The sequence below is a fragment of the Heteronotia binoei genome, chromosome 3, assembly GCF_032191835.1.
Source record: "Heteronotia binoei isolate CCM8104 ecotype False Entrance Well chromosome 3, APGP_CSIRO_Hbin_v1, whole genome shotgun sequence".
NCBI lineage: Eukaryota > Metazoa > Chordata > Lepidosauria > Squamata > Gekkonidae > Heteronotia > Heteronotia binoei.
The window spans coordinates 53,231,609-53,248,111 of record NC_083225.1 but is presented as its reverse complement, the minus strand read 5'-3'; the positions used below and the strand labels follow the sequence as shown (position 1 = coordinate 53,248,111).

Genomic DNA, 16,503 nt, shown 5'->3' with positions numbered 1-16,503 from the left:
TGGTTCTATTGAGTTTAGTGTTTTATTATTTGACTATAGAAGGTCAATTATTTGATGCTCAATATTTAGATATTTAGGTCTTTTTAAACTGGAAAGAATCTCATGTAGGAATATAAATATGCCTTAGATAAAATAAATAGTGGCTAACGTGGTCCCAGCTAACAACCATAGCACAGAACTTCTGAGATGGTTTGTGTCTTTGAGTATCCTTTCTCAGAAGGAATATCCAGCAATCTAGATTATAAAAACTACCAACTTAATCTGTTTATAATAAGGGAAAGTTCTGAGTCTTTATAAAAATTATTCTGTGAAAAACCTGAGCATCTAGCTGTGAGCAAGCGAGTAATCTTTTTAAAGTTCTTGGGCAGGGTGTACAATTTGAGGCTTGAGTTGTTTCCCCACCTCTCATAAGATATATCTATCTTGGTTCTTGTGGCTATCAAAATTGGGTCAAGGTCAGGGCCCCTTTTGCATAGATGTTTGTTACCTTGAAATGCAGTTCTTGTTCAGTGAATCTTTTAGTGTTGAAAGAGGAGGAAAGTGTAGGTGAATCTGTAGTAATTCTTCACCACAGATACCATCCATGCAATACTATTCATATGTACGATTATTTAATTGTAGGGTGTAGGAAACAAAATGGATGAAATGCATACCAAAACAGTGATAGCTGTCATCTTCTAAATGTAGCTGAATAACCCAAGGAGTTATCCAGTATTCCAGGGGTGGCCAACGGTAGCTTTCCATATGTTTTTTGCCTACAACTCCCATCAGCCCCAGCCATTGGCCATGCTGACTGGGGCTGATGGAAGTTGTAGGCAAAAAACATCTGGAGAGCTACCGTTGGCCACCCCTGCAGTATTTATTTGCATTGAGTGCTAGCCTTACTGAAATGAATTGGGGAGAGGGCTGCTGTCAGAATTTGGGTTTCCTCATAAACTATTGCTGTAGTTTAGTGACAGAATATGCATTGCATGTAGGAACACACCTATCAAGAAGCTTTTTGCCAGAGTGGATGGTATTGAAGGCAGTTTCTTTCATCTGTGTGACTGAAACAACATGACTTCTAACAGTACTAGGATGTTTGGAAGGTCATTAATTCATAGGGGTCACTGTAAATCATGACTTGACAGCACAGGGCACATGCATGCACACAGCAGAATAATTCCTGAGGTATAGCCAGGTCAATTGTGCTGCACCAAAAATAAACAGGACTTTTGTGACATCTAACATTTGTCTTTAAGGATTCCGCAGTTCCTCTTGTGGCATCTAAAAATTTGTCTTTAAGGATTCTACAGTTCTTCTTTGTTATTATAAAATTCAGTCTTATGAATATCTATCATGGGGTGGCCGAACTTCAGCTCAGGAACCACATGTGGCTCTTTCACACATATTGTGTAACTCTCAGAGCCCCCACTGCCCCATCAGCTAGCTTGGAGAAGGCATTTGTTTCTTTAAATGACTTCTTCAAGCCAAGTCAGCTGGCAGCTTGGAGAATGCATTTGAAGTTAGAGTTGCTTTCTTTCTACCTCCCCCTCCCTCCCCCTCCCTCCACCTCCTATCTGCCTTCCTTCCTTCCTTCTTTTGGCTCTCAAACATCTGACATTTTATTCTATGTGGCTGTTACGTTAAGCAAATTTGGCTGCGCCTGATCTATCATTTGTCCAGTTGTCTGGGGTGTATTTTCCCACTGAAGAGTGAGTTTAAACACCTAGTCTATCCAGGAGACCTTTGAAAAAGAGTTTAAAAATAAAGTAGTATAAGCAGATTGGGAGGAAAATCTTAGTCAAATGATCCCAGGGACAGGTTGGAAGTGAATTTGGACTTATGTCCCTTCAACAAGGATATTGATGGATTTAGAACCTTAGTCTGAAGCAGCAGAGCAAAGTTTGCCACCGGACTCAAACTTTGTTCTATGGATTTAGAAGAAAATGATACTAAAGTTCAATACCAATGGTATCTCACCAATTACGTCAAGCGTATGATAATCACTTGTATTCCTTTAGAAACATTTTAGAAATATAGCAATATAACATAAAATAAAATCTTATTAAATGTAACATATGGGGGAAAACTTGTAATCCCAAAACATAATTAATGTAGATAATTTATTAACAAACAATTTAATTGATTAACTCTTTATATTTTTGTTAGAGATGTCAGACAATTAGAGCTTGCTTTACATATATATTTTGCAGTTGTCCTCGAATTCAAGTTTTGGTCCACAGTTGTAGGAATAATCTGTGAACTGATGGGTTACTTGATGGTATTAGATTTGGTTGTGTTATTTAAATGACTTGGTAGTGTAGATAGATTTAGAGATGATTTTTAGTCTATCAACTGAGGCAAATTAGGCAGTGCAGCAACATCTAGTCTTGCCAGTCTCCAGGTCTGGGTGGGAGAGCCCCTAGTTTTTCAGACTCCCCACTTCCAGTCTGCTAGCTGATGGGGGGAAGCCCACCCCAACCACTACTATGTGCCTTTATACCTGGGCAGGCTTAGAAGAAGCCTGAAAACTGCCTGTGTTTTGGACTGTGTATGTGCCTTTAAAACCTGTGGTTAGTACTTGGATGGGAGACCAAGAGGAAAGCTGAATGGGCAAGGCGGGTAGACAGAGCCATGGGGGACTTCCCAGAGAGTGTGTGAAAGAAAAAGAAGTGAGCAAAGTCCCTCTGTTCATTTGGAGGAAAGCTCCACCCCCTAGGCTGTTCTGCATTTGTTTTCCTGTTAATATGAAGAAGTTGGTTGAAATACAGCAGACAGTTACATTCAGCAGCTCCAGTGAGTAAATTGCCCCATTGAGATCACAAATGTGTATGCCTGCAAACTGCATTTATTTTGGCTGCTTTGTAAGTGTGTGTGCATGTGTTCACTTTCATTTTGTGGAAGTGCAGCCAGCTGCTGGGGGAGGAGGAAATGAAGACTGTATTTAGGGAACTGCATTGCTGTATTTTAATTTATTTATTTTAGGAAATGGGAAAGTATCCTGGCTCTACCTCAAAGTTCCCAGGTTGTACCTGGTAATCCTACCACCATCTTTAGCAGCAGAATAGTACTAAAATAAAGAAAGCTGTTTTCCCACAACAAAGTGAGGGTATTGTCATATGCACTTAACCATCAATTTGGTAGAATTATTGAAAAGTGTTGCCTTTTTATGTTTTGAAGCAATAAGTTCCAAGATGGTGTTCAACCATATACATTTTTTGATGTAACACTATGCTTTTAAATTTTGATATTGTATTATGTTTGTTTCTCTGATACATTGTGAAGGATTGTTTGTCATTATGGGATAAAGAGTATCCAGTTTAAATGCCTCTTAAAATCTCCTTAATATATTTTCTTTCCTTTCAGTAATGGATCATACAGCACCAACCATTCTTGGGATTTGAATGTGCTTCCAAAAAATAAAGGAAGTTGTTTCTCCACAGATCATATGTCATCTGGTTCACCTGCAGTACTTGGAGAAGGTTATTCATTTTCATGCAGTGCTGAGAGATATGATGGAAAGGTTGTCAATAAAACGTGGTATAAGGTACTACACAAGGCAATTTTGAGCAATGGGAAATCTGTCTAAATCTTGTCGACACACCTTTGAAACATCAAATGTACTACTGTGGGGTCCATCTTGGAACATACAATAGGAAATTCTTAACAGTCTCCCATTATGTCAGTGGACAGAATATTTTGCTGGTCCATTAATGTTCCCACCTGGTCTGTTTCAGTTGTGCAAAACAATACAAGATCTAGAAAAAATGTTTAACTCTCTTGTTTTTAACCAGGTCAAGATCCTAGTACTCCTTATAGTAAAGAATGTGGGAGGCACTACGAGGGGCAAGACTTCACTTCTAGGAAAGTGTTTTTAGGATTACATTGTAAATGACCAAGAAAAAACAAGCGAGACTAAAAATAAATTTTAGTGCGCAGGCATAACATCCAGCAGACTAAGATAACAGCACAAAACAAAAGACACAGAGAAAATTATGACAGGAGACAGAATATGGATCCTGACAGTTGTGTGATGCAGATATCTGCTTAAGATGGCTGTGGCTGCCAATTTCAAGGTGGGGCCTGGGGATCTCCCAGAACTATAACTGATTTCCAGATGACATTACAGCTGATTTCCGGAGAACAGAGATCAGTTCCTCTAGAGAAAATGTCTGCTGTTGAGGAAGGACTCTATGACATTATAAACCCCACTGAGTTTCATCCCGTCCCCAAACAGCTGCCTCCCTAGGCTCCATACTTAAATCTCCAGGAATTTTCCAAACTGGAGCTGGCAGCCCTAAGGCTGACGTTGTGGGTCTGTAAACAGAAAGCTGCCAAATGTTTACTAAAAACAAAACATTCAGAGTAAAGTGATAAAACTTTGTTGGTCTTAAAGGTGCAACTTGACTCTGGCTTTGTTCTAAGCAACTAGGGTTGCCAGTCCCCAGATCCTGGTGGGGGTTCTCCCAGATTTTGGGGAGGCCAGCTGGCCAGTGGGGGAAACCCCACTCCCAAACAGCAATCTCACTGCACAGTGTTCCCAACATGATGACATCACCCAGAAATGACATCACCTCAGGGATATTGTGTGGTGACACTTGGATTTGAAGCTGATTTTACCATAGAGTTTTGCCCAAGAACCACAGTGTTGACGTGTGATGTCCCCACAGCGTTGACATGTGATGTCCCCACAGCGTTGACATGTGATGTCCCCAATGTGATGACATCCCCTTGCTTTTGCATTTCTAAATTTATGCTCAATATTTTTTTTATGCCCTAACTGAAACAGGACTGTCTCTTTAAAGAAAAGGAGGAATTGTATATAAAAAAGCTAACACTTGAAGATTCTGGGAACTACACATGCGTGGTGTCCTATCTTCATGCAGGAAGGATATACAATGCAACAAACACAGTAGAAGTGCAAGTGACAAAAGGTAAGGCTGGAAACAAACTCCAAAGATAATTTTGTTTAGCAGAACTGCTAAGTATACTATGTCTTAAGTATTATATTGAATACAGTCTATCAAAGCCACCAAAGTATACTACACAGCATACTATTAACAGACCACAAGAAAACATGGATATAAATTGTTCTGCTGTGTTGGAAACTCCTCCTAGCAAGCAACTTTTCTGACCAGATGGTCATGGGGTGGTGATATGCAGTTACTTAGGTACTATTGCAAGAAGTTTAAAAATTGTGGGTGGAATCCTGTGCCCCTGTTCTGCTAAGGTGGATTCTATGATCCTCTAAGGGTTTTTTGAAGGCAGGTGGGCTTTTACTCAGCACAGGAGTTTGATTGGCTGTGCAGATTATTAAAAATGTTGCTTTGGCAGCAGTGGCCACCACAGCACCCGGATCTTCTCTGTGTGATTGAAGGTAAGCTGTCACAGCGGTATCGGGACCACAAAGGGAGAAGAAGCTATGAAATTACACAACCAGCTCTCCGTGTGACAAAGCTCATTGAAAATATATTTGAATTGCTCTAATAATCATAACAACACCATAAATCAACATATATCACCATATAACAAAATAATAGGAAAAATACGAAAGGAAAGCCTTGTCAATTAAACATCTCAGCTACTGTCCATATAGGGTAAGAGTTGCCAAAGTTAGGTTAGTGTCCTCGCAGGTAGTCCAATGGCAGACTTGTCCAATTATGAAAACCATTTCAGATGAAAAATCCTTCTTCTCGGGACCATTTAAATTATTCAAAGAATTTCAGTTGGTCCAGTAGTGCCAAAATTCATTATAACAATCTTTTTCCATTGCTCTAGGCTTCCTCCAATCTGTATACAATCTACAAGATGCTGCTGTTAATTACCTTCCATATCAACATAGAAATCTGTGGCAGCCATTTTGTGACTGGCTCAGCCTTCTGCCACAGAAATTTTGTGGCAGACATTTTGGGATTATGCCCACCATTCTGTGTCAGAATTCCAAAAGTGCCCATGGGCTGAAAAGGGCTGGGGACCCTTGGTTTAGAAAGCAAAAGAAAGAAGCTCCCAAGGTAGCTTTAAAAGGTATATTTAGATGGAGTGTCTGAGGTAAAGGACTGTATGTTGGTTATGTTAGTGCCAAGGGGAGCCACTAGGTCATGATCCTGAGTCAAACATATTTGTTAGCAACAGAAAATAACTGGAAAAAAATTAAGCTATGCACTTTTTCTTTTCAGACATTCCTTATGCAAAACCTGTGATAATAGGACCTAACTATGAAGAAGTAGAAATAGAAATAGGTACCTCTCACTATTTCTAACAATATTATGAATCTTTGTGAGACCTTCATTTTTGTATGTGTACATGTTGGGGGTTGTATACACTTTATTTGAAATGGTCTTCTCATTTTTTAACAAATACATATAAAGTGGACAGACATCTTGATGAATTCTTAGAGCCCAGCTGGATGCAGTGATGAGGGCTCAAATCTTAAATGGAGATCAGTCTTCTTGAGAGTCCAGCAACAGATCCATAGCCAGGCTAAAGAAAACTCAGTGGTAGTACTGTATGCTCCTCTCATAAAGGGAAGGGAAACACAGAACTTACAAAAGAGAATAAAAGGACAGCTTCTAATTAACTTCGGACTTGCAGGGGTTTTCTGGTCTTCATACCTTCTGGGGGGATTATTATTATTATTATCTGTTTATTTATATTTCGCCCATTCCCCATAGGGGCTCAGAGCTGGAGCACAACATGAATAACAAAATCACAATAAAATCAACATAACAATAAAACAGCATAATAGTAAAACCAATATACAGTCCAACAGAATAGTTCAGCAGGACCAGATGGCATAACAATATGATGCAGCAAAACAGCAGAGTAGGATAGTACAGCAGGGAGGCCAACCAATCTAATGAATAGATGCCAGCCGCCTCACCCAAAAACCTGGCGCAACAGCTCCATTTTACAGGCCCTATGAAAGATTAGCAAGCCAGGTAGGGCCCGGATCTCCATAGGGAGCTGATTTCACCAGGTTGGCACCAGGACTGAGAAAGATCTGGCCCTGGTAGAGGCAACACAGGCATCTCTTGGACCGGGGACAGTCAGAAGATCATGGGAGGCTGAATGAAGCGACCTCCGGGGCATATATGGGAAGAGACAGTCCCGCAGGTATGTTGGTCCCAGGCCGTGTAAGCCTTTAAAAGTCAGGACTAACACCTTGAAGCGAATCCAGTACTCTATAGGCAGTGCAGGCCATGGGGCACCAGCCGCATGCTCACCCATACAGGTGATGCAATCAGCAGGCGAGCACCCGCATTCTGCACTCACTGTAGTTTCCGGATCAGCTTCAAGGACAAGCCAGCGAAGAGCGAGTTACAGTAATCTAGTCTGGAAGTGACCATTGCATGGGTCACCGTAGCCAGATCTTGGGGGGGAAAGATATGTTGCTAGCTGCCTGATCTGCCATAGATGGAAAAAGGCAGACAAAGGCAGACAAATTTGTAGCTGACAAAGGCCTCCTTCTGGCTAACATTTATTTTAGTAATTTTATGGGAAGGTGGGGAGCTGTATTCAAATGTTCCTTCCAAAAAGATCAAGACCAATGAATTGTTTACCCAGAATCAGGTGTGATTTGCATTCACCATGGCTGGGGTGATGTCAGAGCTATTAATGGGATGCACAAATAGCAAGTCTTCTGGCCAATGTATACCAATGCTGTCCAACTAAGGAGGCATTGTCCTGACATGGGCCACTGAGTATGGATGGAGCTCCATTATTCTTGTTGCGAAGGAAGGGAACTGTTTCTACCATTTTGTTTTTGGTTCTTGTCATGTTTAATGTTTAAAATGATTGCCTTTGGGAGAAAAACATGTATTGATTAGTTTCAGGGAAAGACTTTAAAAGGTAAATCTAAAAAATAGAAACAGATGAGAGTCTGGAGAAATTAAACTTTAAAAAACAGCTTTGAATCCCATAGAGGATTTCCATGAATGGAAGGAAGGATGAGACTTGCGCCCCATGGCAGATCTCCAATTTCCTCTTCATGGTCTTTCTGGGGGACTTCTATCCCCTTTGAACCTCATTTTGGGGGCATTTTGGGACAGGAGGGGGGAGGTGAGAAAGTAATGCTCCACTAATCCTTCCATTCGTTGTTGGCTGTGGATGTAAAAAAACAGTGTGACAAAGAGTTCTGGATTTTGGCAGCAGTTGGGTTCTAGGTGATGATAGATTCCTTCTTATAAAAATAGGGGTTGGACCTATCATTAATATTCCAATTTTGATTTTGAAATATACTTTGCTTAGGTAAAGAAAAGATGATCAACTGCACAGCATTCTTAGGTTACTCTAACAATTCATATAGTCTTTATTGGATACACAACAACAAATTTGTAGATATGTGTCAGGATACCGCAGATAGTGTATCTCCTTGTGAAATGGAAGATCACAAATAGTAAGTAATGTTCACAGAAAAACACCATTTATATTCATATTTGTATATTGTCATCATTGGTATTTGAGGATGTTGCAATTTCCATTTTATTATTAATTAACTAAAACAGTTCTATCCCCTTTCCTCTTGGTTCAAGGTGGCTCACAATAATTTTGAGGTCTCATCCAGCTAGAATAAAATAGAACCATATTACAAGTTGGCAGTAAATTAGGGTGGCCAGATCGTCCCGCCCACCCGGGAAAGTCCCACCCCTGCCCCCAAATTCCCACCTCACGGGTTGGCTAACCCGGGACCAATAAAATCCCGGATTCGCCAAAATCCCGTCAGCGGCTCCCTGGGCGCCGCCTCCGACCTGCCTGCGCAAGGACACCTCGTGGTGCTGCTGGTGAGTGCCTGCCTGCTGCCCCCGCAGAGCCCAGGCCCAGCCTCCGTTTCCTCCTCCACGCAGCTCGGGGGCTGCCTGCCTGGCCCAGAAAGGGCTGCCAGAGCGACCGACGGAGAGGGTACAGCGCCCGGCCTGGACACCCCAAGCCCACCCACTCCCCGCAAAACTCTTGGCCGGGGAAAGAGAGGGCGAGTCCCGCTTGGCGCGGATGGTCCCTGGAGCCCTCTGCGGAGAAGAGAGGAAGCCCGGCAGTCCCCCGCCTGGGTGGCCAGAGCGCAGCAAGGGGGAGCTCTTTCACGGGTCCCTCCTTCCATCATGTTGCTCTGCCTTGATGATGTCCTTCCCCAGGCTGCCCCGAGGGGAGTAGGAATGATGCGTTTTATCTAGTGGGCAGCTCTAAAGATCGATGACCCAGAAAGCTGGAACTGAAGGGAGGAAATGGGGGGCGAGGAGGAGGGTGAGAAGCACAGGGGGCTGCCATTGCTAGACCCTTCCGTATTGCAGGGACGAGGTGCTGCTGGGCTTAGGACGCCGCAGGGAAGTGGGGAGCTCCCCCCTCTGGGCGGGGCTGTAGATGGCAGCAGAGCGGCCCACAAGGGACCGTCCTCGTGAGCAATGATCACCAGAGCTGCTGTTGCTGTTTTGCTCTCCCCCCCCTGCCCTCCATCCCTCGGATGCTTGCTTCCCGCTGCCGAGACAGAGAGAGACCCACCTGGGGTGACTGGGATCCCCAGAGGGCCCAGCCTCCGCTCCCTCCTCCACGCAGCTCGGGGGCTGCCTAACCGCCTGGGTGGCCCCTGCTAGTCCTGCGCCCAGAAACGACTGCCAGAGGGACCGACGGAGAGGTCCCAGATCCAGCGCCCATCTTGCCCCACCCCCCAACTCTTGTTCTGCTTGGCCTGGTCCTCCCTTGACCCCTCTGCGGAGGAGAGAGAAGGACTGACCGACCCCCGCCTGGGTGGCTGTTCCCCTCCCTCCCTGCGGGACTCAGCAGTCTCTCGCTCTCCCTCCCTTCGCAGGCCCGGTCACTTCCTGTTTCCGGCGGTGGCATGACGTCACCGGAAGTGACGTCACTTCCTGTTTGCAGCGGCGCGCACTTCGCGTGCACACACACACATTCATTCCCCCCTCAAGGTGTCCTTGGCTGGCCTGCAGATATTATGGCCACCCTATGTCACAAACTGGTGTAGCTGCCTGAGCCTACTTGTGGTAGAAAACATATTTAGGTGTGTAGTGCAGATCTGCTCTTAAGTAATATTATTGTCACTGGTGTTGACTTAGGTAAGCTTTCATTGTTTGATTGGGTGTAATGTTATATTTTCATACTGTATCACTGCAGCAGTGGCATCTTCAGCAGTAGATACAAGACAGGCTAATGAGAATCTGTAGTTAGTGATGTTGCCTTCCTTCCCCACATCCTAAGCAAGGGTGTCAAATATGCACCTTTAAGTGCACATTTAGGTGCAAGCATAGACAGCTTCAACCGGGGACTGGAAACATACAGAGCAGAGGTCCATCAGTGGCTATTAGCCACAGTGTATTGTTGGAACTCTCTGTCTGGGACAGTGATGCTCTGTATTCTTAGTGCTTGGGGGGCACAGTGGAAGGACGTCTAGTGTCCTGACCCCACTGATGGACCTCCTGATGGTGCCTGGGTTTTTTGGCCACTGTGTGACAGACCAATTTTGCACTAGGCTTGTTCCAGGTGGAGAGCCCTTTTGCTCCCGGCGCTTCTCTCGGTTTTCACACAAGCTGCCCTGGAGCTGCGAGTTGGCGTGCTGCTTTTCCGCAGCAAGAGAGATCCTCTGACAGCTGCGCACCAACTCGCAACTCCGTGGCAGCTTGTGCAAAAATGGAAAGAAGCACCGGGAGCAAAAGGGCTCTCCACTCGGAACAAGCCCTAGTGCAAAATTGGTCAGAGTGTTGGATTGGAGGGGCTGTTGGCTTGATCCAACATGGCTTCTCTTATGTTCTTATCAACGAGTGCTAATGTTTTAAGCATATTTTATGTTAAGCTTTTAAAAAATCTTTGTGTTTGTCTGTCTCTCTGCTAACTGGCATTACATTTTATGATACGCATGGCCCGGCCTGACAAGGTTTCATTTATGTCAGATCCAGCCCTCATAACAAATGAGTTCAACACCCCTGCCCTAAGCAATAGAAACGAAGGACTAACCAGTTCAATCAGATCCCTTATGACTCTTCTCTCCCCCCCCCCCCACTTTGGCAGTTATGAAGAAGGCAAATTCTTTGTCTTGAAACAATTGTGGATTAAAAGTTTTCAAGAGGAAGATATCAGTGCTATATACAACTGCACTTTATCAGCTGCTGAAACAAAAACATTTACACTGAAGAAAGGTATGTATGAAGAAAGATACTGTATGACTTTATCTAACATCTGAAACACCAACAGCAAATGCAAGACCTGTCAATTTGTGTAGTTTTTGTTCAAGGAAAATAGCTGCTATCTATGTGGAAGCCGAGTGGGATTCTTGTAATGTGAAGTCATGTAAAATGGCTTTATAACTGTTTTTTAAATTATTTGTTAACTTTGACAAATTGTTAATATAAACTTCCCCTTTTCTCTTAAAAACACATCAAACAGTAATATAACCCAGCATGAGGAAGCAGGAAATAACATAAAGGAACTTTCTTGATAGGAAATTTATTGTAATTTATTGAAATTACTGATTGGTTTCTTCTATAGAATTGGCCATACTTTCATTTGCTGAAATATTCCAGCACTGTTGTGCTGGTTTGCTGAAATCTATTTTTTGCTGACTATAATTCCTCACCCTTCACTCCTCCTTTCCTTTTATCTGTTTTTAACCCAGTTAGGTTTATGTCCAGTCCCAAATCTTGACGGGACAGAGGAGAAAGGACAGGATTATCTGAGAACTATTGTAGTGAATTGATGAGCAGGAAAAGGCTAAACTAGTACTTTTCCTGTACCACCATTCATGCTATTTCTGATGGTTGATTTATTTATTTTCATTTATAGCCTGGGACTCAAAGTGGATTACAGGTTCAATAGAACTATTCAGTCAATCAGTAATACAGTTCAAAACATAGAATGATAATCTATGATTGCTAACAACATTTGAATTGAGATTCCTAGTAAAGCAGAGGCTGTGATCACACTAAGGCTGATTCCGCACTCACCTTGCTCCAGGGCAGGCTTCCATTTCTGTGCGGAGCAAGCTGGTGATTTCGCACCAGTTGCTCCGCGCCTCCAATTTGCACGGGGCAAACCTACGATTTGCTGCGCCGCAGTTTAAACCTGTTTTTTCAGGTTTACACTGTGGTGCAGCAAATCGTAGGTTTGCCCTGCACAAAATGGAGGCCCGGAGCAACTGGTGTGAAATCACCATCCGCACAGAAACGGAAACCTGGCCCGGAGCAAGGTGAGTGCGGAATCAGCCTAAATAATACACCTTCAATCCACTTTCAGTGCAGTTTCCAACTGGATTTTACGGTGTGAACTGGCAAACTCCAGTTGGAAGGTGAATTGAAAGTGGATTGAAAGTGCATTATTTAGTGTGTGCGCTTGCAACCAAGGCTATTCAGTCCATTAGCAAGCAGAATGCAAAATATGATAACATTTGAGTCTAGCAGCGAAGATTCGTGTTAGAAGAATAAGAGGAAGTTGGATTTATACCCTGCCCTTCACTTGAAGTCTCAGAGCAGCTTTACAATTTCCTTTCCCTTTCTCTCCTCACAACAGGCACCCTGTGAGCAATGTTCCCTCTAAGCTGCAGAGTCTTGCGAGCAAAAATTCTACTTTGTGAGCTACTGACATTAAAGTTGTGAGCTTCTGTCATTAAAGTTGTGAGCTACTGCATAAATTAGTGTGCGCTGGGGTCATCCTTACTGAGCTAAGACAAAAATGTGTGAGTGGCGTCTAAAAATCTGTGAGCTAGCTCACACTAACTCAGCTTAGAGGGAACACTGCCTGTGAGGTAGGTGGGGCTAAGAGAGCTTTTTTGAGAACAGCTTTTGAGAGAGCAGCTCTTCCAAGACCTGTGACTGGCCCAAGGTCACACCAGCAGGTGCATGTGGAGGAGTTGGGAATCAAACCCGGTTCTCCCAGATTAGAATCTGCATACTTAACCATTACACGAAACATAATGCCATAAGACTGAGACTGAAGAACTAGAAGAAACATTCCTAGCAGAGTTCACCCACCTCCCAAGTAGATTCATGCTCCACAGCTCTACTCCCTTTACAAGAAAGCCTTTCTGAGCAATTCTGTTTTGCACCATGGTAGTGGTGTGAGGGTCCCCTAAGAACCCCAGGCAGATAATTCCATAGTGCAGCAACACCAGAGAAAATGTACCTGTTGGTAGGCTGGCACCTTCAACATGCTTTGATGAGCAAAGCTGTTGCAGTGGGACACAGCAGGAGAGGCAGTCCTGCAGGTGCATGGGCCCAGTGCCACTAAGAGCTTTGTAGGTAATAAGCAGAACCTTGAATTGACCCTGGTAACTGATCAGTTTACTAGTGAGTGTCAGCGGAGTGGAAGTGATCTGCATATTCCACTTACCACTTGACTTTAGCTGGGCTGCCGTGTTCTGTACCAACTGGAATTTCTGAGTTGTCATTAGAGTACATTACAAGCCAATTTGGTGTAGTGGTTAAGAGGGGCGGACTCTTACCTGGAGAACCAGAATTTCTTCTCCACTCCTCCACATGCAACTGCTGATGTGACTTTTGGTCAGTCAGAGTTCTCTCAGAGCTGTTCTCTCAAGAGCAGTTTTCAGTCAGAGTTCTCTCAGCCCCAGCTACCTCACAGGATGTCTGCTGTGGGGAGAGGAAGGGAAGGAGATTATAAACTGCTCTGAGTGAAGGGCAGGGTATCAATTAAATTCTTCTTCTTCCTCCTCCTCCCTCTCCTTGAGGCATTATGTTTATGATCATAAGAAGTTCTCAGAGAGTGGACTTATAATTTTGCTTTTTAAAAATTAAGCTCCTGCAAAAGGACTTAACGCTATTAACTGAAACGTCTGTTTTAGAAACTGGTTCTTGTAAGCTCTTAAAAAGACTGCTCCTCACATCTTACCTATCTTGTGATTGTAACAATAAAACAACTTAAGCTAAATAATATGTACAGCCAACATTTACTCACAGAGGTAGCCTTAGCATGGATTGAATGTGATCTTTGCATGAGAAGAAGACAAAAGAAAACACTTACAGTTTTCGCATGCAGCTTACCTCGCAGTCACAATCCTGTTCCCTCCGCAGCGTCTGGTCGGATTTCGCACCATCTGCGCCGGAGTTACAGGAAGTGCCACGGATTTGCGTAGCAAACGTAAACCGCTAAAACCCAGTTTACAATTGCTACGCAGAAGCTGCGGCACTTCCTGTAACTCCGGCGCAGATGGTGGGAAATCCGACCGGACGCTGTGGAGGGAACAGGATTGTGACTGTGAGGTAAGCTGTGTGCGAAAACGGTATCTGAGTGAAACTGTAATAGCAAACTCATATAAAGAGCAAACAAAACCAGTAGACTGATTATAGGTCCCACCACTAGTATCATTTATAGCACCCATCTAGACAAGACAGAAGTGCTGTTGGTTGAAAATGTGACCAATGAGGGATTAAGGAATCACCACAGTTTTGGTTAGTGGACTATTTGTGGCCTTTCTTTGAGAAGTAAGCCTTGCCCTAAAGAACCTCTTGTTGAGGGTGAAAGAGGAGAGCACAAAAGTAGGCTTGAAACTCAACATAAAAAAACCTCATGACATCTGGCCCCATCACACCTTGGCAAATAGAAGGGGAAGACATGGAAATAGTGACAGACTTCACTTTTCTGGGATCCAAGATCACTGCAGATGGCAACTGTAGCCATGAAATTAAAAGAGTTTGCTCCTTGGGAGGACATTATAATAAAATAAGACGAACCTGGGCAATATAATAAAAAGTAGAGACATCACCCTGCCAACAAAAGCCCATATAGTCAAAGCGATGATATTCCCAGTAGAAATGTATGGCTGTGAGAGCTGGACCATAAGGAAGGCCGAGCGCAGAAGAATAGATGCTTTTGAGATGTGGTGCTGGAGAAGAATCTTGAGAATCACTTGGACTGCAAGAAGATAAAATCAGTCCATCCTAAGGGAAATCAACCCAGACTGTTCCCTGGAAGGTCAAATGCTGACGCTGAAGCTCAAATACTTTGACCACCAAATGAGAAGAGAGCACTCACTGGAGAAGATCCTGATGCTGGAAAATACAGACGGCAAAAGAAGAAGGGGACGGCAAAAGATGAGATGACTGAATAGTGTTACTGATGTAACAAACACGAATTTGAGCAGATTTCAGAGGATAGTGGAAGACAGAAGGGCCTGGCGTGACTTTGTCTGTGGGGTCACAAAGAGTTGGACTCAACTGTGCAACTGAACAACAACAACAAAAAGCCTTGTCCGTGATTATCTGTGCTCTGCTCGTGTTCAGGTTATTATGAGCTGCATGTGGCACTGCTTTTGAAGATACTAAAAAATTCAAATAGTACAGAATGCAACACAAGAAGGTTATTTGTTTATTTTATACTTTGCCTTTACTCCCCAAAGGGGTTCTCAGAGCATTTTATATTATTGCCCTTTCCTCCATTTTATCCTCACAACACCTCTGTGAGGTAGTGCCCCAGCTGCCCCAACAAGCTTACTTGGAAGAGTAGAAATCCAGACCTAGGTCGCCCAGGATCCTAGTCTGGCAATTTGACCACTACACCACCCCAGGATTAGCTATAGGAACATGCTTTGCTATTTCTGAGGTCACTGGCTTCCAGTTTGTTTCTGAGCACAAGTATTAACCCTTATTTTTAACAGCCTCAGATAGACCAGCATTCTGGAAGGATTGCCTTTTTTCTATAAGAAGTTGGCAATTTAGATATGTGTCTGAGGCCCTCATCTCTGTGACCTCATCCTCCTGACCTGAGGTGAGTGATAAGCAGAGAAGGGTCCTCTTTTGTAATAGTCTCTCAGTTACAGAATACCATTCCTTCAGTGGTTCGCCTGGTGTCTAGTCTCTCTAGGCATCAGATGAAAATTTATTTATTTGCACAAACATTTTACTGTTGCTGGTTAGAGTTGCCAACTCTGGGTTGGGAAATACCTGGAGAGTTTGGGAGTGGAGCCTGAGCAAGGCAGGGGTTGAGAAGGAAGGGACTTCAATGGGTTATAATGCCATAAGTTGTAATCCCAGGACATCTCCCACCACCACCTGGAGGATGGCAACCCTGAGATTCTTGGTGTTTGCATAGGGTAGTCAGCTCTAGGCTTAAAGGTTCATGGAGATTTGGGAGTGGAGTTATGGAAAGGTAAGGCAAAAAGGGTCTCAGGAGGGCAGAATGCCATACAGTCCACTCCACCCTTCTAAGCAGTGGTGTTCTCCGGGGAATGGATCTTTGTCATCTGGAGATCAGTTTTATTTCTGGGAGATCCCAAGAATCCCAACAACCACTGGATGTTGACAACTCTATGTTTGCTGTATGTCCCCCATCTTTAGGTTACTTTGATAGCCATTGAATTTGTTTTAATCAAGGCTTTTTTTTTGTAGAACAAGCCCAACAGGAACTCATTTGCATATTAGGCCCTTACACCAAACCAGCTGGAACTGCATTCCTGCTAAAAAAAAAAAAAAAGCCCTGGTTTTAATGCTGCTAATTCCCCCCGCCCGCCCAATTTCATTGTTGTTTTACTGGGTTTGTTTTTTAGCTGTTATTGTTTGCAGCTTCAGACTTCTA

At 43.5% G+C, this 16,503-nt stretch overlaps 1 protein-coding gene across 1 annotated transcript in view; it reads left to right on the top strand.

The window, feature by feature from the left end:
- IL18R1 (interleukin 18 receptor 1) overlaps positions 1-16,503 on the top strand; it is a 33,966-nt gene that overhangs the window by 10,581 nt on the left and 6,882 nt on the right. The window contains exons 3-7 of the mRNA XM_060235241.1: positions 3,349-3,565; positions 4,772-4,916; positions 6,159-6,221; positions 8,230-8,377; positions 10,993-11,120. Coding sequence (XP_060091224.1) covers positions 3,349-3,565; positions 4,772-4,916; positions 6,159-6,221; positions 8,230-8,377; positions 10,993-11,120 — 701 coding nt within the window. The remainder of the gene's footprint in view (positions 1-3,348; positions 3,566-4,771; positions 4,917-6,158; positions 6,222-8,229; positions 8,378-10,992; positions 11,121-16,503) is intronic.